The 23,487-nt window shown below is 50.7% G+C and overlaps 1 protein-coding gene across 1 annotated transcript in view; it reads right to left on the reverse strand.

Moving 5' to 3' along the window:
- The window catches only part of LOC118380966 (neuron navigator 3-like), a 280,541-nt gene that overhangs the window by 104,799 nt on the left and 152,255 nt on the right, over nucleotides 1–23,487 (reverse strand). The window contains 6 exon segments of the mRNA XM_052508924.1: nucleotides 10,962–11,007; nucleotides 11,010–11,076; nucleotides 15,171–15,707; nucleotides 15,740–16,013; nucleotides 16,016–16,077; nucleotides 16,079–16,247. Coding sequence (XP_052364884.1) covers nucleotides 10,962–11,007; nucleotides 11,010–11,076; nucleotides 15,171–15,707; nucleotides 15,740–16,013; nucleotides 16,016–16,077; nucleotides 16,079–16,247 — 1,155 coding nt within the window.

Here is a 23,487-nt window from a genome sequence, read left to right on the forward strand (position 1 = left end):
AGGACCATCACTGACCATCACTCATTATTATCACTCACTACCATCACTCACTATTATCACTCACTACCATCACTCACTATTATCCATCACTCACTACCATCACTCACTATTATCACTCACTATTATCTCTCACTACCATCACTCACTATTATCACTCACTACCATCACTCACTATTATCACCCACTACCATCACTCACTATTATCACTCACTATGATCACTCACCACCATCACCCACTACCATCACTCACCACCATCACTCACTATTATCACTCACTACCATCACTCACTATAATCCCGCACTACCACCACTTACTATTATCACTCACTACCATCACTCACTACCATCACTCACGGCCATCACTCACGGCCATCACTCACGGCCATCACTCACGGCCATCACTCACGGCCATCACTCACGGCCATCACTCACTACCATCACTCACCACCATCACTCACTGCCACTCCCCACCATCACTCACCACCACCACCACCACCACCAATCACGTTCACTCACCACCAATCACCATCACTCACCACCACCACCACCAATCACCACCACTACCTCCATCACTCACCACCACTACCTCCATCCCTCACCACCACCCACCTCCATCACTCACCACCACCCACCTCCATCACTCACCATCACCATCACTCACACCACCACCCACCACCATCACTCACCACCACCCACCACCATCACTCACAACCACCACCACCATCACTCACTACCATCACTCTCACCACCATTACCATCACTCACCACCACCACTCCCCATAGGCACAACCAACAGGTAATATGTACCATTCATTTTATACTCACAGGCGGTCAGATTAGATTTTGGAAGCGAAAGGTAATAATATTGACGTTGAAATAAGTGTGAAGTATGTAAACATTAATATGTCAACATTAATCATTTGGTATTTGCTGCAAATAAACCCGTTAAAACAAATGTATACTATTGATGCCGTTATTAAACCACATTGTAAAAAAGGAAATAGGTGTTAAGAGATTATGAGGAAAGGTTTAGGTCTTAGATTCCTCCTGCACCGTGTTCACTGGAAATCTAGAGATCAATGACATGATCTGCATCTAAATGATATGAATGTTTGAGTAACAAAAGCCGTGAACCTCATTCTAGACTGTTTATGACGGGGAATATAGTGCAAACACCACATCACAACGTCGTACCGGGGAGGTGATCTCAGCCTCAGTCAGATGCATCGCTATTCAAGTCCCTGTTGAGCACAACAATCATGCTACGATGCAGCGGCAGCACCGCAAGCCACAGGTTGACCCACACAAATATGAAAACACGCAAACGCACACACGCACACACACACACACACACACACACACACACACACACGCACGCACACGCACACACGCACACACGCATGCACACACACACGCACACACACACGCACGCACACACACACGCACACACGCACGCACGCACGCACGCACACACACGCACACACGCACACGCACACACGCCCACACACGCACAGGCACACACGCATGCACACGCACACTCTTCAATACGCACGCACGTTCACACACACGCACGCACACACGCACGTGCACACACACACACACACACACACACACACACACACACACACACACACGCACCCTGCACACACGCACGCACACACTAATGCACACACACACGCACACACACACACACACACACGCACGCGCACGCACACACGCATGCACGCACGCACGCACACACATGCACAAACACACGCACACACGCACGCACGAGACGCACGCAACACAAACACATTCAACGCACCACGCACGTCACGCACACACACACACACGTGTTACACGCATGCACACACACACGCACGCACGCACACACACGCACGCACACACACACGCACACACGCACGCACGCACGCACACACACACACACGCACACTCGCACACTCGCACACACGCACACGTACACACACACACACACACACCCAACACCACCACAGGCCACAGGTTCAGCAGCTGCCTGGTATCACTCTCCCTCTCTTCAATAATGCATGTTCTCTTTAGCTCGAGGCCCGCACCTCTCCTGGAGAGAGTGGATACCACTCCCTGCTCCACACATCCTAATGAGTCCAGCTAACACCGTGTCTCACAAAACACACCAGGGGCTCGGCAAGACTTCCTCGCATGCACCAAACTCTGAATACGCCTTCGTGCAGAGAATGTCAACTCAAATCATTCAAAACCATTTCTATTGTCACCCACAATCCTCTCTGTGTTAGATAGCATGTGTCAACTCTCTGCAGCTTGCTGCAGCCACACGCCTGAGAGGAAGGAAACACTGTATCCAGAGTGTTATGACTTCTCCCAGCTAAAACCTGTGCTGCTGAGTTCTGTCCTAACAGGCAGTACAGCACTGAGCTGCTTGTTAAACCAAATCCAATACATTGTTCCCTGAGGCAAAACCCTGAGCTGCTATACTGTACTATACTGCAGCTGGGCAGGCTGGGCACTTTTACTGCAAACTGTGTGTGGGAATGGGCTTTAGGAGGTACTGTAACTATCTGGATAGATCACACGGACAGGGATAGGATGGATCACTGTCACTGTTGCTATTCACAGGCAGGGAGGGAGCGCGTTTGCTGCAGCTGGCAGCAGCACTAGTACCTTTTCAAGAACGGGAGAATTTGGGGCTGGGCTTTTCAGTGCAATAACTATGACTACCTTTAGCTGTTACTACTACAGTGATAACGAAATGAGTAATGAGTATTTATGTTACTGCTATTACTACTACAGTGATAACACAATGAGTATTTATGTTACTGCTATTACTACTACAGTGATACGAAATGAGTATTTATGTTACTGATATTACTACTACAATAATACCACAATGAGTATTTATGTTACTGCTATTACTACTACAATAATACCACAGTGAGTATTTATGTTACTGCTATTACTACTACAATAATACCACAATGAGTGTTTATGTTACTTTATTATTACCAGTGTTTCTACTATTACTAAAATGATTATTTATGTTAGCGCTACTAATAACACAACCACTACCACACAGCATCTATGACTACCTTTACCTGACAATACTACCCAAGCTTCAGTCCACTACCACACAGTAACTATGACTACCTTTACCTGACACTACTACCCAAGCTTCAGTCTACTACCACACAGTAACTATGACTACCTTTACCTGACACTACTACCCAAGCTTCAGTCCACTACCACACAGTAACTATGACTACCTTTACCTGACACTACTACCTATGACTACCTTTAGACACTTCAGTCTACTACCACACAGTAACTATGACTACCTTTACCTGACACTACTACCCAAGCTTCAGTCTACTACCACACAGTAACTATGACTACCTTTACCTGACACTAGTCAGCAGCACTACCAGAACAGCAGCTCCACATCCAGCTGTACATACAACCGTACAGATGGAGACCTGTGTACGCCCCTGGCTATGGTGTGTGATGCCTACGTTGTAGCTGTGTGTGTGACTCACAGCGTGTGTGTGGTTTACAGAGTATGTGACTAAGGGTGAGTGACTAAGGGTGTGTGTTTCGGTGTAAGTGTGTGGGTGTGTGTATTATGGCGAGAGAGTGTGACTAAGTGTGTGTGTGTGTGTGTGTGTGTGTGTGTGTGTGTGTGTGTGTGTGTGTGTGTGTGTGTGTGTGTGTGTGTGTGTGTGTGTGTGTGTGTGTGTGTGTGTGTGTGTGTGTGTGTGTGTGTGTGTGTGTGTGTGTGAGAGAGACTTACAATGTGGGTGTGTGTGCAGCACCTGCTCCAGGTCACCTAGCATGGTGAGGATCACCTCCTTGTCCAGCTGAGCCGTGCCCTCTCGGGCGCCCCCTCCGCCTCCTCCTCCGCCCAGTACCCCCTCTCCCTGCCACCCTGGTCCCGACCCTGGTGCCCGCCGCTGACGCCACCTCATCGTCCGAACGCCCACTGCTGCCCTCTTCATCCGTACCCTCCTCCCTGGGCTTCCCCAGCTGCCCACGTAGCGTCTCCCAAGGCGGTTGCTGTTGCCCGCCCAGCGATGCCCGCCCGACCGCCGTGCACCTCCATGGCACAGGGATGAGGGAGTGCTCTGACTGGGAGAGAACTTTGGTCAGGGAGAGGGACAGGGAGCGAGCCCTGGTGCCCCTCACACCCATGCCCTCCCTGGCTGCCTCCTTCCTGGGGCTGCCCCCTCGCGCTGGGGATGATGACAAGGATGAAGAGGATTTGGAAGGCGTGGGCGGGTCATCCAGCTCGAAGGAGTACACCCGCTGCTCGCCCTCGCTCAGCAGGGTCAGGTTGGTCAGGGAGCGCTGCTTGCGGAGGTTCAGGTTGTCTGGGAGGGGTTGGGGGGGTCGGCGAGGGGGGCTTCCACCCTGGTACACAGAGAACTCGGCGCCTCTCTTCATCTTCACCTCCTTGCTCTCGTTGACTCTCTCTCTGTTCGTCAGTGGGTCTGTGCTGGTCCACCTGTTTGGCTCTGTTCCCGGTCACATTCTGGCAGTGGTGGCTGGTGAGCCGGAGGAGGGGAGAGGAGAAGTAGGTGGCGAGAGAGGTGAAGACGCCTCTATCTGTGGGGGGGGGGGCTTAGGTGGCCCCGTGTCCAGCGCTCCTCGAGGGTCCAGGCTTCATCCAGATGGAAGGAGTGAGGGATGGAGGGATGGAGAGCATGTTGCAGACGCCTGGATGAAAAACTCCCCCCTCACACACAGCAGAGTCCAGAGGCATCCTCCAGACATTGCATTCCCATGGTCACACAGCTAATAACTGGTGCCACAGACACACACCAACACAAAAAACAGACACTGCTTTACCTCCTCCTCCTCCTCCTCTTCTCTCTCTCTCTCCTCCACCTCAAAACAGCAAGAAGCGGTGAGGGGTGTGGATGAATGCGATTTTACATCTCTCTCTTTCTCACGCAATCTCTCTCTCTCCTCCGCTCTATTCTACTTTCTCTCTGCTTCTCTCTCTCTGCTTCTCTCTCTCTCTGCTTCTCCCTCTCTTTATCTTTCTCTATTAAGAGCAGAGGGGAGCATTTCATTCCTCTCTCCCTCTCTGCGCTCCTGTTAATTACCAGCTCAGCAGAGCCTTTGCTTCTCTCCCTCTCTCCTCTCCTCACACCAGAGAATGGAGCCAGCACTCAATCTCTCCACTCTGTTCATTTTAGCATTCAGCCTGCAATTCTATCCTTCCTCTCCCTCTGCCGCTCTCTCTCTTACTCTCTGGCTCATCTGTTTCTCCCTCCTCTCTCTTCTCTCTCCCTGTCTCTCCTTTTCTCTCGTCTCGCTGGTTTCCCTTTCCTCTGCTGCAGTAGTGGCAGCCTCTGCTGTGGCTACTGCCGACCATCAAAGCACGTGTGTTCAGTCTCCACGTCTGCCCACTTCAGTTCAGGAAACGCCTCACCACAAGTCGCAGGGTACTTGGGGAGTATGTGTGTGAGCGAAAGAGAGTCAAAGGATGAAAATGCATGTTCAACACTGCTGCTTTCCCCTCTTCTCTTCTCCTCCCCCTCTCCTCCCCCTCTCCTCCTCCTCTTCTCTTCTCCTCCCCCTCTCCTCCTCCTCTTCTCCCTCTTCTCTTCTCCTCCTCCTCTTCTCACTCTTCTCCTCCCCCTCTTCTCTTCTCCTCCCCCTCTCCTCCTCCTCTTCTCCCTCTTCTCCTCCCCCTCCTCTTCTCCTCCCCTTCTCCTCCTTCCCTTCTCCCTCTTCTCCTCCCCCTCCTATTCTCCTCCCCTTCTCCTCCTTCCCTTCTCCCTCTTCTCCTCCCCCTCCTATTCTCCTCCCCTTCTCCTCCTTCCCTTCTCCCTCTTCTCCTCTCCCTCCTCTTCTCCTCCCCTTCTCCTCCTTCCCTTCTCCCTCTTCTCCTCCCCCTCCTCTTCTCCTCCTTCCCTTCTCCCTCTTCTCCTCCCCCTCCTCTTCTCCTCCTTCCCTTCTCCCTCTTCTCCTCCATTTCTCCTCCTCCCCTTCACCCTCTTCTCCTCCCTCCTCTGCTCCCCTTCTCCCACTTCTCCTCCCCCTCTTCTCCCCTCCCTCTTCTCCTCTCCCTCTTCTCCTCTCCCTCTTCTCCTCCCCCTCTTCTCCTCCCCCCTCTTCTCCTCCCCCTCGTCTCCTCTCCCTCTTCTCCTCTCCCTCTTCTCCTCCCCCTCTCCTCCTCCTCTTCTCCCCCTTCTCTTCTCCTCCTCCTCCCCCTCTTCTCTTCTCCTCCCCCTCTCCTCCTCCTCTTCTCCCTCTTCTCTTCTCCTCCTCCTCTTCTCCCTCTTCTCCTCCCCCTCTTCTCTTCTCCTCCCCCTCTCCTCCTCCTCTTCTCCCTCTTCTCTTCTCCTCCTCCTCTTCTCCCTCTTCTCCTCCCCCCTCTTCTCTTCTCCTCCCCCTCTCCTCCCTCCTCTTCTCCCTCTTCCCTCTCCCCCTCCTCTTCTCCTCCCCTTCTCCTCCTTCCCTTCTCCCTCTTCTCCTCCCCCTCCTATTCTCCTCCCCTTCTCCTCCTTCCTTCTCCCTCTTCTCCCCTCTCCCTCCCTCTTCTCCTCCCCTTCTCCTCCTTCCCTTCTCCCTCTTCTCCTCCCCTCTTCCCTCTTCTCCTCCTTCCCTTCTCCCTCTTCTCCTCCCCTCCTCTTCTCCTCCTTCCCTTCTCCCTCTTCTCCTCCATTTCTCCTCCTCCCCTTCACCCTCTTCTCCTCCCTCCTCTCCTCCCCTTCTCCCACTTCTCCTCCCCCTCTTCTCCCCTCCCTCTTCTCCTCTCCCTCTTCTCCTCCCCCTCTTCTCCTCCCCCTCTTCTCCCTCCCCCCTCTTCTCCTCTCCCTCTTCTCCTCTCCCTCTTCTCCTCCCCCTCTCCTCCTCTCCCTCTTCTCCTCTCCCTCTTCTCCTCTCCCTCTTCTCCTCCCCCTCTTCTCCTCTCCTCCTCTCCCTCTTCTCCTCCCCCTCTTCTCCTCTCCCTCTCCTCCTCTCCCTCTCCTCCTCTGCTTTCCCTGATAAAAACCAGAGTGACTGGGAGTTGTTTGGACAGCACACCTGCGAGTTGCGGCTCCCTGATAGCAGTGCTGCTCTGATGCACAGGCTAATTAAACGCTATAGGGTTAATGAGGTAAAGAGTAAAGCCCCGGCTCTCCTCTCGCCAAGACTGCAGACTGTCTGTCAACAGCTTCAACACTTCCTCTAGTATTAATAACCTCAACAGTACAGACACACACACCATAGACAAACAACAGCCTCCATGTGACCACACATGCTATAAGCTCGTGATGCAGAGAAACTCATGGTAGCAGTTGCCCTGAGCAACCATATCCAAGGTGACATTAACTGCCATGGACAGAGATGGCATTTACAGTTGTAGGATCGTAACTTGACCAGTTTCTCCCCAGACATTTTTGTAGGGGTTGATACATTTTTAGTTAGGGCAAATCAAGTCTGACATTTTAAAATGTGTGCCAAGAGTGTGCAAAGCTGTCATCAAGGCAAAAGGTGGCTACTTTGAAGAATCTCAAATATATAATATATTTAGATTTGTTTAACACTTTTTGGGGTTACGACATTATTCCATGTTATTTCATAGTTTTGATGTCTTCACTATTTTTCGAAATAAAGAAAAACCCTGGAATGAGAAGGTGTTTCCAGACTTTTGACTGGTACTGTAGGCCGACCTCTACATTGACGCTACACTGATCTTCTGTCAAATGACTGTAAGTTGCTCTGTCCGTTAAACCACCAAAATGTAAATGACATGTAAACTCAGTGCTGCAGGAAATGTATCCCGAAGATGATGACCCATAAGTGGCTTTTTGAAAGACTTCCTTCACTATAGAGGCTACCGCAGACTCACATTCAGGCAACGAGCAGTTCAGGAGACAAAACTAAAAAAAAAAACAGTTTCCCTAGGTACAGATCTAGGATCTGCTTTCCCTGAGGGGGAAAAACAAAACCCCGAATCCTAACCTTATGAATAGTGATGGGGGAAAAACAAAACTGACCCAAGATCAGTGTCTGGAAGCAACACAATTGTCCTGATACAGAAGTGAACCACCATGGTTCCTCAGATTATCATCTACATACGTTCATAAAAAAGAAAAGAAAAAGCAGCTAAATCAGACTTTCTGAGTAGAACACAACTGCAAACATTCTCATAAATGAACCAATCAAAGCAGAACGTTCAATGGAGTCTCGCTGACCGCGGAGCTCATTGTGCCGTGACCACAGTGTGTATATTACAGGTTTGGCGATGTAAAAACACAACATTCCAGACATTGTACTTCAGCTGTGGCTTTGTAAAGGCATACATTTAGAGGACTAAAGTAGCACTATGGGGCGGCAGGGTAGCCTAGTGGTTAGTTAGAGTGTTGGACTAGTAACCGAAGGTTGCAAGTTCAAATCCCCGAGCTGACTAGGGCACAAATCTGTCGTTCTGCCCCTGAACAGGCAGTTCCTAGGCCGTCATTGAAAATAAGAATTTGTTCTTAACTGACTTGCCTAGTTAAATAAAGGTAAAAATATGTAGGGACCGTTCCCTTTGTAGACGACGATTTGGGGAGTCATTTGTTTTGTGACAGAACAATCTTTTGTTTTCCCAAATGACAAACCAGTTGATAGTAGAGCAAGGCCTAATGCAGTGTGTTTAGTTAACATGCAGACGGACTAGGCAGGAATACATAGCAATAGATGTACTATGACTTGACAGATACCTGACCTGCAACACCAAAGCTACGTAATAACAGGTCATCATTTCCAAAGGACATCATCCACATTACATTTCCATCGCATTGAAACTCTATCGGTCTCTGTGTAAATGTCAACGTGAGCTGACATTGCCACCCTGATAATACAGATTCTATCTCTGTCTCCTGCAGCCCAGTCCACCACCCTGATAATACAGATTCTATCTCTGTCTCCTGCAGCCCAGCCCACCACCCTGATAATACAGATTCTATCTCTGTCTCCTGCAGCCCAGCCCACCACCCTGATAATACAGATTCTATCTCTGTCTCCTGCAGCCCAGCCCACCACCCTGATAATACAGATTCTATCTCTGTCTCCTGCAGCCCAGCCCACCACCCTGATAATACAGATTCTATCTCTGTCTCCTGCAGCCCAGCCCACCACCCTGATAATACAGATTCTATCTCTGTCTCCTGCAGCCCAGCCCACCACCCTGATAATACAGATTCTATCTCTGTCTCCTGCAGCCCAGCCCACCACCCTGATAATACAGATTCTATCTCTGTCTCCTGCAGCCCAGCCCACCACCCTGATAATACAGATTCTATCTCTGTCTCCTGCAGCCCAGCCCACCACCCTGATAATACAGATTCTATCTCTGTCTCCTGCAGCCCAGCCCACCACCCTGATAATACAGATTCTATCTCTGTCTCCTGCAGCCCAGCCCACCACCCTGATAATACAGATTCTATCTCTGTCTCCTGCAGCCCAGCCCACCACCCTGATAATACAGATTCTATCTCTGTCTCCTGCAGCCCAGCCCACCACCCTGATAATACAGATTCTATCTCTGTCTCCTGCAGCCCAGTCCACCACCCTGATAATACAGATTCTATCTCTGTCTCCTGCAGCCCAGTCCACCACCCTGATAATACAGATTCTATCTCTGTCTCCTGCAGCCCAGTCCACCACCCTGATAATACAGATTCTATCTCTGTCTCCTGCAGCCCAGCCCACCACCCTGATAATACAGATTCTATCTCTGTCTCCTGCAGCCCAGCCCACCACCCTGATAATACAGATTCTATCTCTGTCTCCTGCAGCCCAGTCCACCACCCTGATAATACAGATTCTATCTCTGTCTCCTGCAGCCCAGCCCACCACCCTGATAATACAGATTCTATCTCTGTCTCCTGCAGCCCAGCCCACCACCCTGATAATACAGATTCTATCTCTGTCTCCTGCAGCCCAGCCCACCACCCTGATAATACAGATTCTATCTCTGTCTCCTGCAGCCCAGCCCACCACCCTGATAATACAGATTCTATCTCTGTCTCCTGCAGCCAGCCCACCACCCTGATAATACAGATTCTATCTCTGTCCCTGCAGCCCGGCCCACCACCCTGATAATACAGATTCTATCTCTGTCTCCTGCAGCCCAGTCCACCACCCTGATAATACAGATTCTATCTCTGTCTCCTGCAGCCCAGCCCACCACCCTGATAATACAGATTCTATCTCTGTCTCCTGCAGCCCAGTCCACCACCCTGATAATACAGATTCTATCTCTGTCTCCTGCAGCCCAGCCCACCACCCTGATAATACAGATTCTATCTCTGTCTCCTGCAGCCCAGCCCACCACCCTGATAATACAGATTCTATCTCTGTCTCCTGCAGCCCAGCCCACCACCCTGATAATACAGATTCTATCTCTGTCTCCTGCAGCCCAGCCCACCACCCTGATAATACAGATTCTATCTCTGTCTCCTGCAGCCCAGTCCACCACCCTGATAATACAGATTCTATCTCTGTCTCCTGCAGCCCAGCCCACCACCCTGATAATACAGATTCTATCTCTGTCTCCTGCAGCCCAGCCCACCACCCTGATAATACAGATTCTATCTCTGTCTCCTGCAGCCCAGCCCACCACCCTGATAATACAGATTCTATCTCTGTCTCCTGCAGCCTCAGGCCACTGTCTATCCGGATGAGCCGCCACGTCCCCACAGCTAGAACAAGACGCCGGGCTCCGGGCATAACCGATGGCAACTGCGTAAACAAAGGGCCACAGATGCCTCCAGTGTCCGCCAGTCGTTCCTGACCTTTTCCCTTCGCCGTGTGAGGCGGGGATCACACACACACACACACACACACACACACACACACACACACACACACACACACACACACACACACACACACACACACACACACACACACACACACACACACACACACACACACACACACACACACACACACACACACACACACACGTGTCAGCGAGTGTTGCCTACCTGAGATTTCTTCCAGGCACTGCTTGGCAGTCTTGCTGTAGACCAGGTCTCCTTGGTGGGACTGAGGCAGTGGTCTGTTGGGGCCACCGTGGTACAGTCGTTCTCGGAGTACGTCCTGGGAGAAACAAACGAAGCCATGGTTATTCAGGAGACACATTGCATAGAGCGTTTGTTTTCATGTGGTAAAAAAACAGGACCCGGACTGAAATACTTCTATTCGTGCTTTTTCGTATTTTCAACAGATGAAGAAGAATATCTCAGGAGGATCTCTTGGATGAAGTGAGGTTTTGTGGGTGAAGGGAAGTTTGTCTCTCTCTCTGTGTGTGTGTGCATGCATGAACCTGCCTATGTGCAGCCAAAATCCACATACTGGCTTGCATTCCCTGTCTCCCTATAGCCCCTGGTCGAAAGTAGTGCACTAAAAAGGGAATAGGGTGCAATTTGGTAGGCAGCCTGTGTTTGTTCCCTTGCCTTGGGCAGAGATGTGAGAAACACAGCCAGACGTCCTGACGGCTGCTAGATAACTCTCCCTCACCGGCACACCCACAATAAAGCCTTTCCCCAGCCACCTGCACCGCCACAGATAAACTGGCAGCCACAGAATGCTGCATCAGCCAATCAGTTGAGCACTGTGAAACCTCGGCTTCTAACATCCGCCCTACAAACTACTTCTAGCTACATAGAATTTCACAGAGAGAGACATTCAGAAATATGGCAGCAATTTTACAGCCTGCGAAAAATGTCGGAATGGGTAAATTAAATGTTTACTGGGGGAGGGTATATATTCTGACTACTCCGTTTAGGAATGTTTGTTATAAAGATGTACAACAAGGATCTCAAATCAGTCTAAAAAATACCCTGAGAAATGTACTGAGAACAAAACAAAGCACAGCACAGCCAATCATAAGTGAGAATCTCAGGTGGAATCAGGTCAGAGAGAGGACGCACATACAATGTCAACGTCACAGTGCCTTACAATCACCTCCCCGCCTGCTGTCAAAGGAGGAGGCAGGGGGACTGTAATCAACGAAACACAAACTGCAGCTAACTGCTGCTGCCTCTGCTCTTCTCAGCCTATGGCCCGGCTGCTCTGCTGTGGCACAGGAGAGGGAAGAAACCTAATTGGCCCTGAAATGATGGTAAATTGCGGCGCAGCGGGAGGCCTTAAGTGCGAGGCCGCTGACAGTTCCTCCTCTGTCAGGCAGGTCGACGGGGGCACACCTCCCTCCGGAAGGGAGTGAGAGAAACAGAGGAAAGGGGGAGGGAGGGAGACATGGGATACTATAGCCAGGATTGGACAAGCGAAGGGGAGAGGTAGGCAGGAGTGTGAGTGATCAGGTAGAACTGAGCATGTCAACCTGTTGGCTGCTGAGCCACAGAAGACCACGTGCTTTTCATTTTGGTTGATTGCATCCTGGTTAAGTAGCTGAGCCGCTCATGATTAAGACCTGACATGAATACAAAGTAGGAAAGAGATATGAAGAGAATCCCTTTTCAATGGCATGACATTACAGTGTATGTTGTGTGTTGCTTGTCTCCCATTTAATTTAGATGGAGAACAGGTTGGAGAACAACAGCCGTCACCTGCATCTGCCTATGAATGAGAATCAGGGATGCCTGTTAATGGGCAAGACGGCAAGGTGCATTGGACGGATTAAGACAATTCTCAATGGTGAGTCAGCGAGCAGCAGAGTGCCTTGTGTGCCAAGGTTGAACCCCTTTTGGAAATTATAGAGAAAGAGAAGAGAGGGAAAAATTACTCGGAAGCCCATTATGCCTCGTTAATAGGACCCCCCACAAAGGCCAGAACTGCTGTTAGCACGCCCGCCATCACAGGCTCTGACATCACAAAGCCCCTACCCAGCGGCCCCCATCCAGTCGACAGATTGAAAGGTGGGAAATGATCTTTGATGGGCGGCATCCGTCTGGAATCAAGGCTTCCACCTCTCTCCAGACACTCTAATAATAGGGGTTATTTGGGGCGCCGTGGGATGCAGAGATTCAATTGGTTGTACGCACATCAAGATGGAGTGTGACTGGACGAGCCAGCCCTCGTGTGTCTGTGTGTGACTGTAGGGCACCGCATGCAGTCCCGTGGGCACAATGACAGAATGCGGGATGCGGATGAAGGAGTGGAAGTATGGAGGGATGGAGGAGGGCCTCTATTCTCTGTCTCCCCATGAAACCTGTTCTAGATGGATCACGATGAGAGATCAGTCAAGACGCAGCCTGCGTCCCTAATAGCTCCCTATTTCCTATATAGTGCACTACCTTAGAGCAGAGAACTGTGGGCCTCGGTCAAAAACAGGCCTCTGGTCAAAAGTAATGCACAAGACAGGGATACAATTGGGATCAGATGCATTTGATAAGACGAGTAAAGTTAAAAGGCTGGAAATTCATCTTGGAGTATAACTGTCACTGTAGAAGGGGACATTTTAGACAAATATGCCCAATAATTCCCCCTCAATTCCACTAACAACGAGTCTCTAAACTGTCCAAATAAATCATTTTTGTATCGTTCTCAACAAAGTTGAACTCCGCCGAAATCAAGTGGCAAAGAAGGGACATTTGCTGCATATAAACACCCAAATGATGGACGGTTCAGACACAAGTTCAGCTGAACTACGTCAGGTGGAACAGAGGGCCTTGGGGTAATGCTGCAGGCATAGACATCAGGACATGGAGGTAGTGAGGTTCGTTTGGACTGTCATTCTAACAACCTGCTGAGGTTAGTTTGGACTGTCATTCTAACAACCTGCTGAGGTTAGTTTGGACTGTCATTCTAACAACCTGCTGAGGTTAGTTTGGACTGTCATTCTAACAACCTGCTGAGGTTCGTTTGGACTGTCATTCTAACAACCTGCTGAGGTTCGTTTGGACTGTCATTCTAACAACCTGCTGAGGTTAGTTTGGACTGTCATTCTAACAACCTGCTGAGGTTAGTTTGGACTGTCATTCTAACAACCTGCTGAGGTTCGTTTGGACTGTCATTCTAACAACCTGCTGAGGTTAGTTTGGACTGTCATTCTAACAACCTGCTGAGGTTAGTTTGGACTGTCATTCTAACAACCTGCTGAGGTTAGTTTGGACTGTCATTCTAACAACCTGCTGAGGTTAGTTTGGACTGTCATTCTAACAACCTGCTGAGGTTAGTTTGGACTGTCATTCTAACAACCTGCTGAGGTTCATTTGGACTGTCATTCTAACAACCTGCTGAGGTTCGTTTGGACTGTCATTCTAACAACCCGCTGAGGTTCGTTTGGACTGTCATTCTAACAACCTGCTGAGGTTCGTTTGGACTGTCATCCTAACAACCTGCTGAGGTTCATTTGGACTGTCATTCTAACAACCTGCTGAGGTTAGTTTGGACTGTCATTCTAACAACCTGCTGAGGTTAGTTTGGACTGTCATTCTAACAACCTGCTGAGGTTAGTTTGGACTGTCATTCTAACAACCCGCTGAGGTTCCTTTGGACTGTCATTCTAACAACCTGCTGAGATTCATTTGGACTGTCATTCTAACAACCCGCTGAGGTTCGTTTGGACTGTCATTCTAACAACCTGCTGAGGTTAGTTTGGACTGTCATTCTAACAACCTGCTGAGGTTCATTTGGACTGTCATTCTAACAACCTGCTGAGGTTCGTTTGGACTGTCATTCTAACAACCCGCTGAGGTTCGTTTGGACTGTCATTCTAACAACCTGCTGAGGTTCGTTTGGACTGTCATCCTAACAACCTGCTGAGGTTCGTTTGGACTGTCATTCTAACAACCTGCTGAGGTTAGTTTGGAGAGCTGAGGGGAAGGCTGTGCACCAGAGCTGAGGGGAAGGCTGTGCACCAGAGCTGAGGGGAAGGCTGTGCACCAGAGCTGAGGGGAAGGCTGTGCACCAGAACTCATTTGGGTAATTGTGATTTGATTGTGTATTTTTCTTTGTATTTTAAGTGAACATCCTACAAAGCCCTGTCTGTTAACAGTCTTGAAGACAAAAGCTGAGGATTCTTCTTCAGATGAGGATTCTTGGCTTGATGGGATTACTCCCCCAGGTTACTCGTGGTATGGTGTAACTAGCTAATAGAAAAACACGTCATAGCTTATGAACACACCAATCATTAGAGAGACCTTCGCCAGACCACTGCATTATACCCCAGCCCCATTGTCAAACAAAACGATCGCATGCACGTACACAGACACAGACACAGACAGTCTCACCTATACATGAAGGGGGCGACGGTGGCTGTGTTGGGGTGGTTGTGCTGCTGCTGCTGGGGGAGCTGCACCGCTCCGTTCCCCCCCATGGCCCCGGGGGGCTGGGACAGGGCAGAGGTGCTGGTGGAAGACACCATGTTGCTCCGCCGGCCCTCCAGGCCCCCCAGGGAGCGCTGCTGCATGTAGTAGCCCCCCTGGCCCCCTTTAACCACCTTGGCCTTGTCCCCTTCCCTGCCCCCTCCACTACCACCCTGGGTGGCCTGGGCCTGGGTCTGGGCTTGACCGCCGGCCGGCTTCCCCGTAGCCGAGGGGGCCTTGAGCCCAGGCTTGGGGATTCCACTGGAGGTAGGGGGGATGGCGCTGTCCTTCTTGCCCGCTGCAGGCTTGCCTCCCTTGGGGATGAGGCTGGCGATCTTAGAGGTCTTCTTGGATGGATCCACCATGGGTTCCCGTTGTTCCTCTTTGGGAGGGGTGCTGGCCTTGCCTCCTTTGCTCCTGCTCTTATCCTCCTTTTCTTTGGGCTGGGGCAGGGACTTATTGCTGCCGCCGCTGGAGGGCGACGAGCCCTTCACACAGCCCTTATTGGCTGCTGCCAGGGAGGGGGCGAGGCAGTCTTGGCCAGCTGCTTGGTGCTGTTGCTGCTGCTAGTACACATTGACGACATTGACTCCGTTATGCTTAGCCCTTCCTCGCCGTACTCCGACATGTCATCCTCCTCCTGCAAGGCCATCTCGGCCACCGACGGTGAAGTCCGCGAGGCCGAGCGAGGGTTGATCATCCGGAACTTGTCCAGCATGGATCTCTGGGAGGCGCCAGCGACAGAGCCCGACTTGGGCGCCTCAGTCATGGGGGCCGTAGGCGGTCGGAGGCAGGGGGTGGGGTGGGCGAGGGGAGAGGGCGAGGTGGAGACCGAGAGCATGGAGGAGGTGGCACTGTGCTTCATGTTCATGGACTTGCTGCGCCAGGACTTGCCGGCGGTGGGGGAGGGGATGGCAGAGGCCAGCTGCTGCCCGCTGAGGCTGGTGGGCACTTGGGCACCTCCGTTCATGCTGCAAGGCAGAGGGATGCTCTTCGCCGATTCTGCAAAGGAGACAAATAAACAGACACACAGTTACATCAACTGTCTCAGGAACACAACTGGATCAATACATGCACATGTGGTCTCATATATACTGAGAGAACAATTTGGATTGACAATGAAATGGCAGGTACTTTCTATGTAGAGCCAAATATTCATCATCATTGAGTCATCTACAACAGGGGTGTCAAACTCATTCCATGGAGGGCCTAGTGCCTGCAGATGTACATTTTGTACATTCATTGAAGCCCTAGACCACCAGGTGTGGGGAGTTCCTTACTAATTAGTGACCTGAATTCATCAATCAAATACAAAGGAGGAGGGAAAACCCGCAGACACTCGGCCCTCCGTGAAATGAGTCTGACACCTGTGATCTACAGCCTCTGGCACTTTGACAGAAGAACCATCATTGCAGTAAAAACACTCTCAAAAGTAGCACTCTATGATATAAAAGCAGAGGTTCTTCCCCAACGACAGGTATGACCAGAGTAGTCCATCACATCGGAGCTTTCCATTGGCGTCACACTGGTGTCTCAAAGATGTTGTTGAACCCGGCCCAGGATCCACTACACTGTCACATTCACGCTTCTATTACATGAGCACAAGCAGGGAGAAGAAGGAGGGAGAGAAGAGAGAGGGGAGAGAGGGGGAGAGAAGGAGAGAGAGAAGGAGAGAGAGAAGAGGAGGAGAAAGGGGAGAGAGAGGGGAGAGAGAGGAGGGGGAGAGAAGGAGAGAGGGAGAGAAGGGGGAGGAGAAGGAGAGAGAGGGGAGAGAAGGAGAGAGGGGGAGAGAAGGAGAGAGGGGGAGAGAAAGAGAGAGAGGGAGAGAGAGAAGAGAGAGAGGGAGAGAGAGAGAGAGAGAGAAGGAGAGAAGGGGGGGAGAGAAGGAGAGAGGGGAGAGAGGAGAGGGGGAGAGAAGGAGAGAGGGAGGAGAGAAGTGAGAGAGGGGGAGAGAGAAGGAGAGAGGGGGAGAGAAGGGAGAGAGAAGGAGAGAGAGGGAGAGAAGGAGGAGAGAGAAAGGAGAGAAGGAGAGAGAGGGGGAGAGAAGGAGAGGGAGGGGAGAGGAGGAGAGAAGGAGAGAGGGGAGAGAAGGAGAGAGGGGAGAGAAGGAGAGAGAGGAGAGAGAAGGGGAGAGAAGGAGGCAGGGAGAGAGAAGGAGAGAGGGGAGAGAGGGGGAGAGGGTGAGAGAAGGAGAGAGGGAGAGGGGGAGAGAAGGAGAGAGGGGGGAGAGAAGGAGAGAGGAGAGAGAAGGAGAGAGGGGAGAGAGGAGAGAGAGAGGAGAGAGAGGAGAGAGGAGAGAGAGGGAGAAGGATAGAGAGGGAGAGAGAGGAGGGGAGAGAGAAGAGAGAGAGGGGGAGAGAGAGAGAGAGAGAGGGGAGAGAAGGAGAGAGGGGATAAAAGAGAGGAGAGGGGAGAGAGAGAAAGGAGAGAGAGGGGAGAGAGAGGGGGAAAGAGAGAGAGGGGGGGTGAGAGAAATAGGGGTGAGAGAGAGGGGGAGAGAAGAGAGAGAGAGAGAAAGAGAGAGATGTTGTTTGGATGGGTCAGCAGGCATTTTCTGCACCACAGGAGACAGACATAGAAAGGCTCGTCTTGCTCTCTCTGCTAGGCTGCAGGGGGGATTGGTTGGTAGGAACAAAAAAGAAACAGAGCAGATCGGCAGTGCGCTCTCCAAATCTTTCCCACTGCAAACAGAGATCCTAGTGCAGCAGTGCAGCCTGCTGCACACTCAAGCAAAACATTGACTCAGCAATTGATTCTGCAAAACCTAAAACTGTTTCCGTTTCCCCTTGTGACAGTGGGATGCCAGGCAATTCCCCCCCTGGGCCAAAGCTGCCTGGTAACTTGGCAGGTGTCTAATGCCAACAGAAAATAAAAACATTTACTAGTGTGGCATTGGAAAGCAAGAATAGGTTGATACATTAATAAAACAACTGTATACTCGCTTTCAAATTAACCGGGGTGTTTCAGAATGCACACACACCACACACCCCACCCACCCACCCACCCACCCACCCACCCACACCACACACACACACACACACACACACACACACACACACACACACACACACACACACACACACACACACACACACACACACACACACACACACACTCTATGACGTGTCGGCGCTACACTAGACAGACACAACCCCGCCCCACGCACACCCATCCGTCAGGAGCGTGAGACAACCGATGGTCCCGTTAGCCGCTCAGCAGTGGCTCTGACCTTCTGAAGGACCCCCATTTCTCCTCTCGAGTGGGTGTTCAGATCATCATCAATCCCTTAGCAGACACCTCCCAGCCCCTACACTGTGCTTTCCATGGAGATACATTAATACTGTACTCCTACTTTCTACCAAGGGGAGAAGTTAGTGATAGGAAATGCATTGCAACCTTAAGGATTATACAATATACTGTATGTACAAAAGTATGTGGACACCCCTTCAAATGAGTGGATTTGGCTATTTCAGCCACACCCGTTGCTGACAGGTGTATACAATCGAGCACACAGCCATGCAATCTCCATAGACAAACATTGGCCGTAGAATGGCCTTACTGAAGAGCTCAGTGACTTTCAACGTGGCACTGTCAAGTAAGTTCGTCAAATTTCTGCCCTGCTAGAGCTCCCCCGGTCAACTGTAAGTTCTGTTACTGTGAAGTGGAAACGTTTACAAGCAACAACAGCTCAGCCACGAAGTGGTAGGATACACAAGCTCACAGAACAGAACCACAGAGTGTTGAAGTGCATTGCGCGTAAATATCGTCTGTCCTCAGTTGCAACACTCACTACGGAGTTCCAAACTGCCTCTGGAAGCAACGTCAGCAGTCGGGAGCTTCATTAAATGGGTTTCCATGGCTGAGCATCCGCACACAAGCCTAAGATCACCATGCGCAATGCCAAGCGTCAGCTGGAGTGGTGTAAAGCTCGCCACCATTGGACTCTGGAGCTGTGAAATCGCGTTCTCTGGAGTGATGAATCACGCTTCACCATCTGGCAGTCCGAAGGACTAACGTGGGTTTTTTGCGGATGCCAGGACAACACTACCTGCCCGAATGCATAGTGCCAACTGTAAAGTTTGGTGGAGGACGAATAATAGTCTGGGGCTGTTTTTCATGGTTCGGACTAGGCCCCTTAGTTCCAGTGAAGGGAAATCTGACATTCTTGATGATGGAAGCAAGTCCCCGCAGCAATGTTCCAACATGTAGTGGAAAGCATGTCCAGAAGAGTGGGGGCTGTTATAACAGCAAAGTGGGGACCAACTCCATATTAATGCTCAGAATTTTGGAATGAGATGTTTGACGAGCAAGGTGTCCACATACATTTTGAGCATGTAGTGTATGTTTGCCTTCTACTGTTGATTGATGTAGTGTCAAACAGCAGGGACATGCTGGGATTCACATTCACAATATAGAAGTGCCTGTCCTCTCCATCTCCTCATTCAGCTCTACTCTCCATAGACGACAGTACTTCTTAAAGGATGCTAGACGGTTTATGGAACCACATTATTTTCAAACCTGCATGGTGGAATTCTATCTATGCTGAGTCATAAGCACAACAATATAGCTGAACTGGTGGCCTTTCCAGGGACGCAGCCTCAGCCTGAGAAACCGTGATTCTCTCTAACCGCGTAGTATTTTCCCCAGAGGCAAGGGAAGGGCTTTAGCTGCCGCGACGCGAGGCCTCGGAACACTTAATCAGCTTATGATCTGGGCCACAGCCTTTAAAACCTTACGACGCCTGTAAACGTGTCAGTCTGTGGGAGGAACATGTAAGCTGGCACACGCCAAGTCATCTCTTTAAAGACCAGCCTGTGTGTGTGTGTGTGTGTGTGTGTGTGTGTGTGTGTGTGTGTGTGTGTGTGTGTGTGTGTGTGTGTGTGTGTGTGTGTGTGTGTGTGTGTGTGTGTGTGTGTGTGTGTGTGTGTGTGTGTGTATGTGTGTGAGCGTTTAAGAATCTCACTTAACCCTTACATCTAAGAAGCCCAGTCATTCTTGTGATAGGGTGACAGAGCTTGCCTTCACACCATGGAAACAGCCGTGAAAGTTGGGCAACAGAAATTCCACGCTTGATTTGATTTCTTTGTCGGAGTCGCGGGCAACACTGTGATAAGATTGTGAATGATGGCGAAGTGTTTGGGATTCAGTATGTGCGGCCAGCGAATTAACCATGTCTTTAAAGATAACAGGGGCCCGAAGGATGACATTTCATACCAATCGGCTGACGCCACCAACGCCCCAGAGAAGTAGAGACTTGGCGTTACCATAGCAACACTTTCTTTCACAACCGCTTACTTCATCGGCTGAGAGTGAAATGTCACTTCTGCTGGCTGGGCGCTGGACCCTCACACGTCTGCTGCTCAGTGCTCACACACCCATCGTGTGGCACGCAAACACACACACACATTCCCCTCCCCACACACACACATGACCCTCCCCACACACACACACACACCCCGACACACACACCCCGACACACACACCCGACACACACACACACACACACACACACACACACACACACACACACACACACACACACACACACACACACACACACACACACACACACACACACACACACACACACACTGACACACACAACACACACTGAGCTGAGTAAATCCTCTTGTAATAAACACCAAGTCCCTATATCTGTGAGCCTGCCCTCATTTTCTCTCCCTTTGGACAGCTGGAAGTGTCCCCAATGGCACACTACTCCCTATCTGTGGAATAAATAGGCAATAGGTTGTCATTTGGGGATGCAGATCCTGTCACCCTGAGCTGGCCTGCACTAGCCTGTAGCTCTTGCTTTTTACATGATCTCTTCAGACAGGCTCTTCTGCCATGACTAGACTCTCAATTCCCTGTCTTTTGCTAAAGGTTTGGCTGCATCATTGAAATTTCTCTGACATTTCCTTGGAATTGTTTGATTTGACCCCCAAATCTAAAGCCTCCACCCTCGCAGGGATGAGGAGGAGGCCTCTTATTTACAGTGGGCCTAAAGTTGAGTCCTTAGGCTGGGGTCAATCTCTCACTCCCAATGACATAACTCCCTCCATTGACAAATGGTTGAGGAGAGCGACTGGCGACTGGCCATGTTACACAAGGCTGATTAAAATAGATTGGAAATGTGTTGAGCTGCATACAAAGAAAACAATAGATATACACAAAAACATTCTGGATCTCACACATTAAAACAGACCTGTATCAAGATTAAGGATTGGAATTGCTATATTAAGTACAACATTAAATGCTTAAGTACCAGGCTGATTCATGAGCATGGACATGACTCCTGAGTTTAACACTGGACTAGTGACTGATAGACAAGCAGCAGACTGCCTCTTCATGTACACCATGCAATTAGCTCCCCCGGGTCATACTGCCAGTGAGAGGGAGGGAGATAGACAACATACTGCCAGTGAGAGGGAGGAGATAGACAACATACTGCCAGTGAGAGGGAGGGAGACAGACAACATACTGCCAGTGAGAGGGAGGAGATAGACAACATACTGCCAGTGAGAGGGAGGGGAGACAGACAACATACTGCCAGTGAGAGGGAGGGGAGACAGACAACATACTGCCAGTGAGAGGGAGGGGAGATAGACAACATACTGCCAGTGAGAGGGAGGGGAGACAGACAACATACTGCCAGTGAGAGGGAGGGGAGACAGACAACATACTGCCAGTGAGAGGGAGGGGAGACAGACAACATACTGCCAGTGAGAGAGAGGGGAGACAGACAACATACTGCCAGTGAGAGGGAGGGGAGACAGACAACATACTGCCAGTGAGAGGGAGGGGAGACAGACAACATACTGCCAGTGAGAGGGGGGAGACAGACAACATACTGCCAGTGAGAGGGAGGGGAGACAGACAACATACTGCCAGTGAGAGTGAGAGGGGAGACAGACAACATACTGCCAGTGAGAGGGAGGGGAGACAGACAACATACTGCCAGTGAGAGGGAGGGGAGACAGACAACATACTGCCAGTGAGTAGTGAGAGGGGAGACAGACAACATACTGCCAGTGAGTAGTGAGAGGGGAGACAGAAAACATACTGCCAGTGAGAGGGAGGGGAGACAGACAACATACTGCCAGTGGGTTGTTAGAGAGAGGGGAGACAGACAACTTATTGCAAGTGAGAAGGATGGGAGACAGACAACATGCTGCCAGTGAGAGGGAGGGGAGACAGACAACATAATGCCAGTGAGTAGTGAGAGAGAGGGGAGACAGACAACATACTGCCAGTGAGTAGTGAGAGAGGGGAGACAGACAACATACTGCCAGTGAGAGGGAGGGAGACAGACAACATACTGCCAGTGGGTAGTGAGAGAGAGGAGACAGACAACATACTGCCAGTGAGAAGCAGGGGAGACAGACAACAGCAGGGGAGACAGACAACATAACTGCCAGTGGGTAGTGATAGAGGGGGAGACAGACAATACACTGCCAGTGAGTAGTGAGAGAGAGGGGAGACAGACAACATACTGCCAGTGGGTAGTGAGAGAGAGGGAGAAAGACAACATACTACCAGTGGGTAGTGAGAGAGAGGGGAGACAGACAACATACTGCCAGTGAGAAGGAGGGGAGACAGACAATACACTGCCAGTTAGTAGTGAGAGAGAGGAGACAGACAACATACAGACAACATTACTGCCAGTGAGAGGGAGAGGCCATTAAACCCTACAACTCATCCAGAGACAGACAAACTGGCTTCCATACTACAAGACCAGCTCGCCTACGGGCTGTGAGGGACGGCACCTCAGTACCTCCAGGCTCTGAGTGCCCTACAGAGGGCACTGCGTTCATCCAGACAGACATCAGCCCAGTCAACTGCCAGTGGAACAAACTCCCTCAGACGCCAGGACAGGTCAATCACCACCTTCCGGAGACAGACTGAAGACCCCACCTCTTCATACCAGGATAGGAGGGGAGACAAGATTTAGACAACATAGGTGTATGCACCATTTGTAGGATAAGAGGGAGACAGACAAAATACTGCCAGTGAGACACTGGACTAGTGGGAGACAGACTGCCTCTTCAACACCATAGCTCCCCGGGTCATACTGCCAGTGAGAGGGAGGGGAGAGACAACATACTGCCAGTGAGAGGGAGGGAGACAGACAACATACTGCCAGTGAGAGGGGAGGGAGACAGACAACATACTGCCAGTGAGAGAGGAGGGGAGACAGACACCATACTGCCAGTGAGATAGACAACATACTGCCAGTGAGAGG

Source organism: Oncorhynchus keta, unplaced genomic scaffold (genome assembly GCF_023373465.1).
Source record: "Oncorhynchus keta strain PuntledgeMale-10-30-2019 unplaced genomic scaffold, Oket_V2 Un_contig_3943_pilon_pilon, whole genome shotgun sequence".
In the NCBI taxonomy this organism is placed as follows: domain Eukaryota; kingdom Metazoa; phylum Chordata; class Actinopteri; order Salmoniformes; family Salmonidae; genus Oncorhynchus; species Oncorhynchus keta.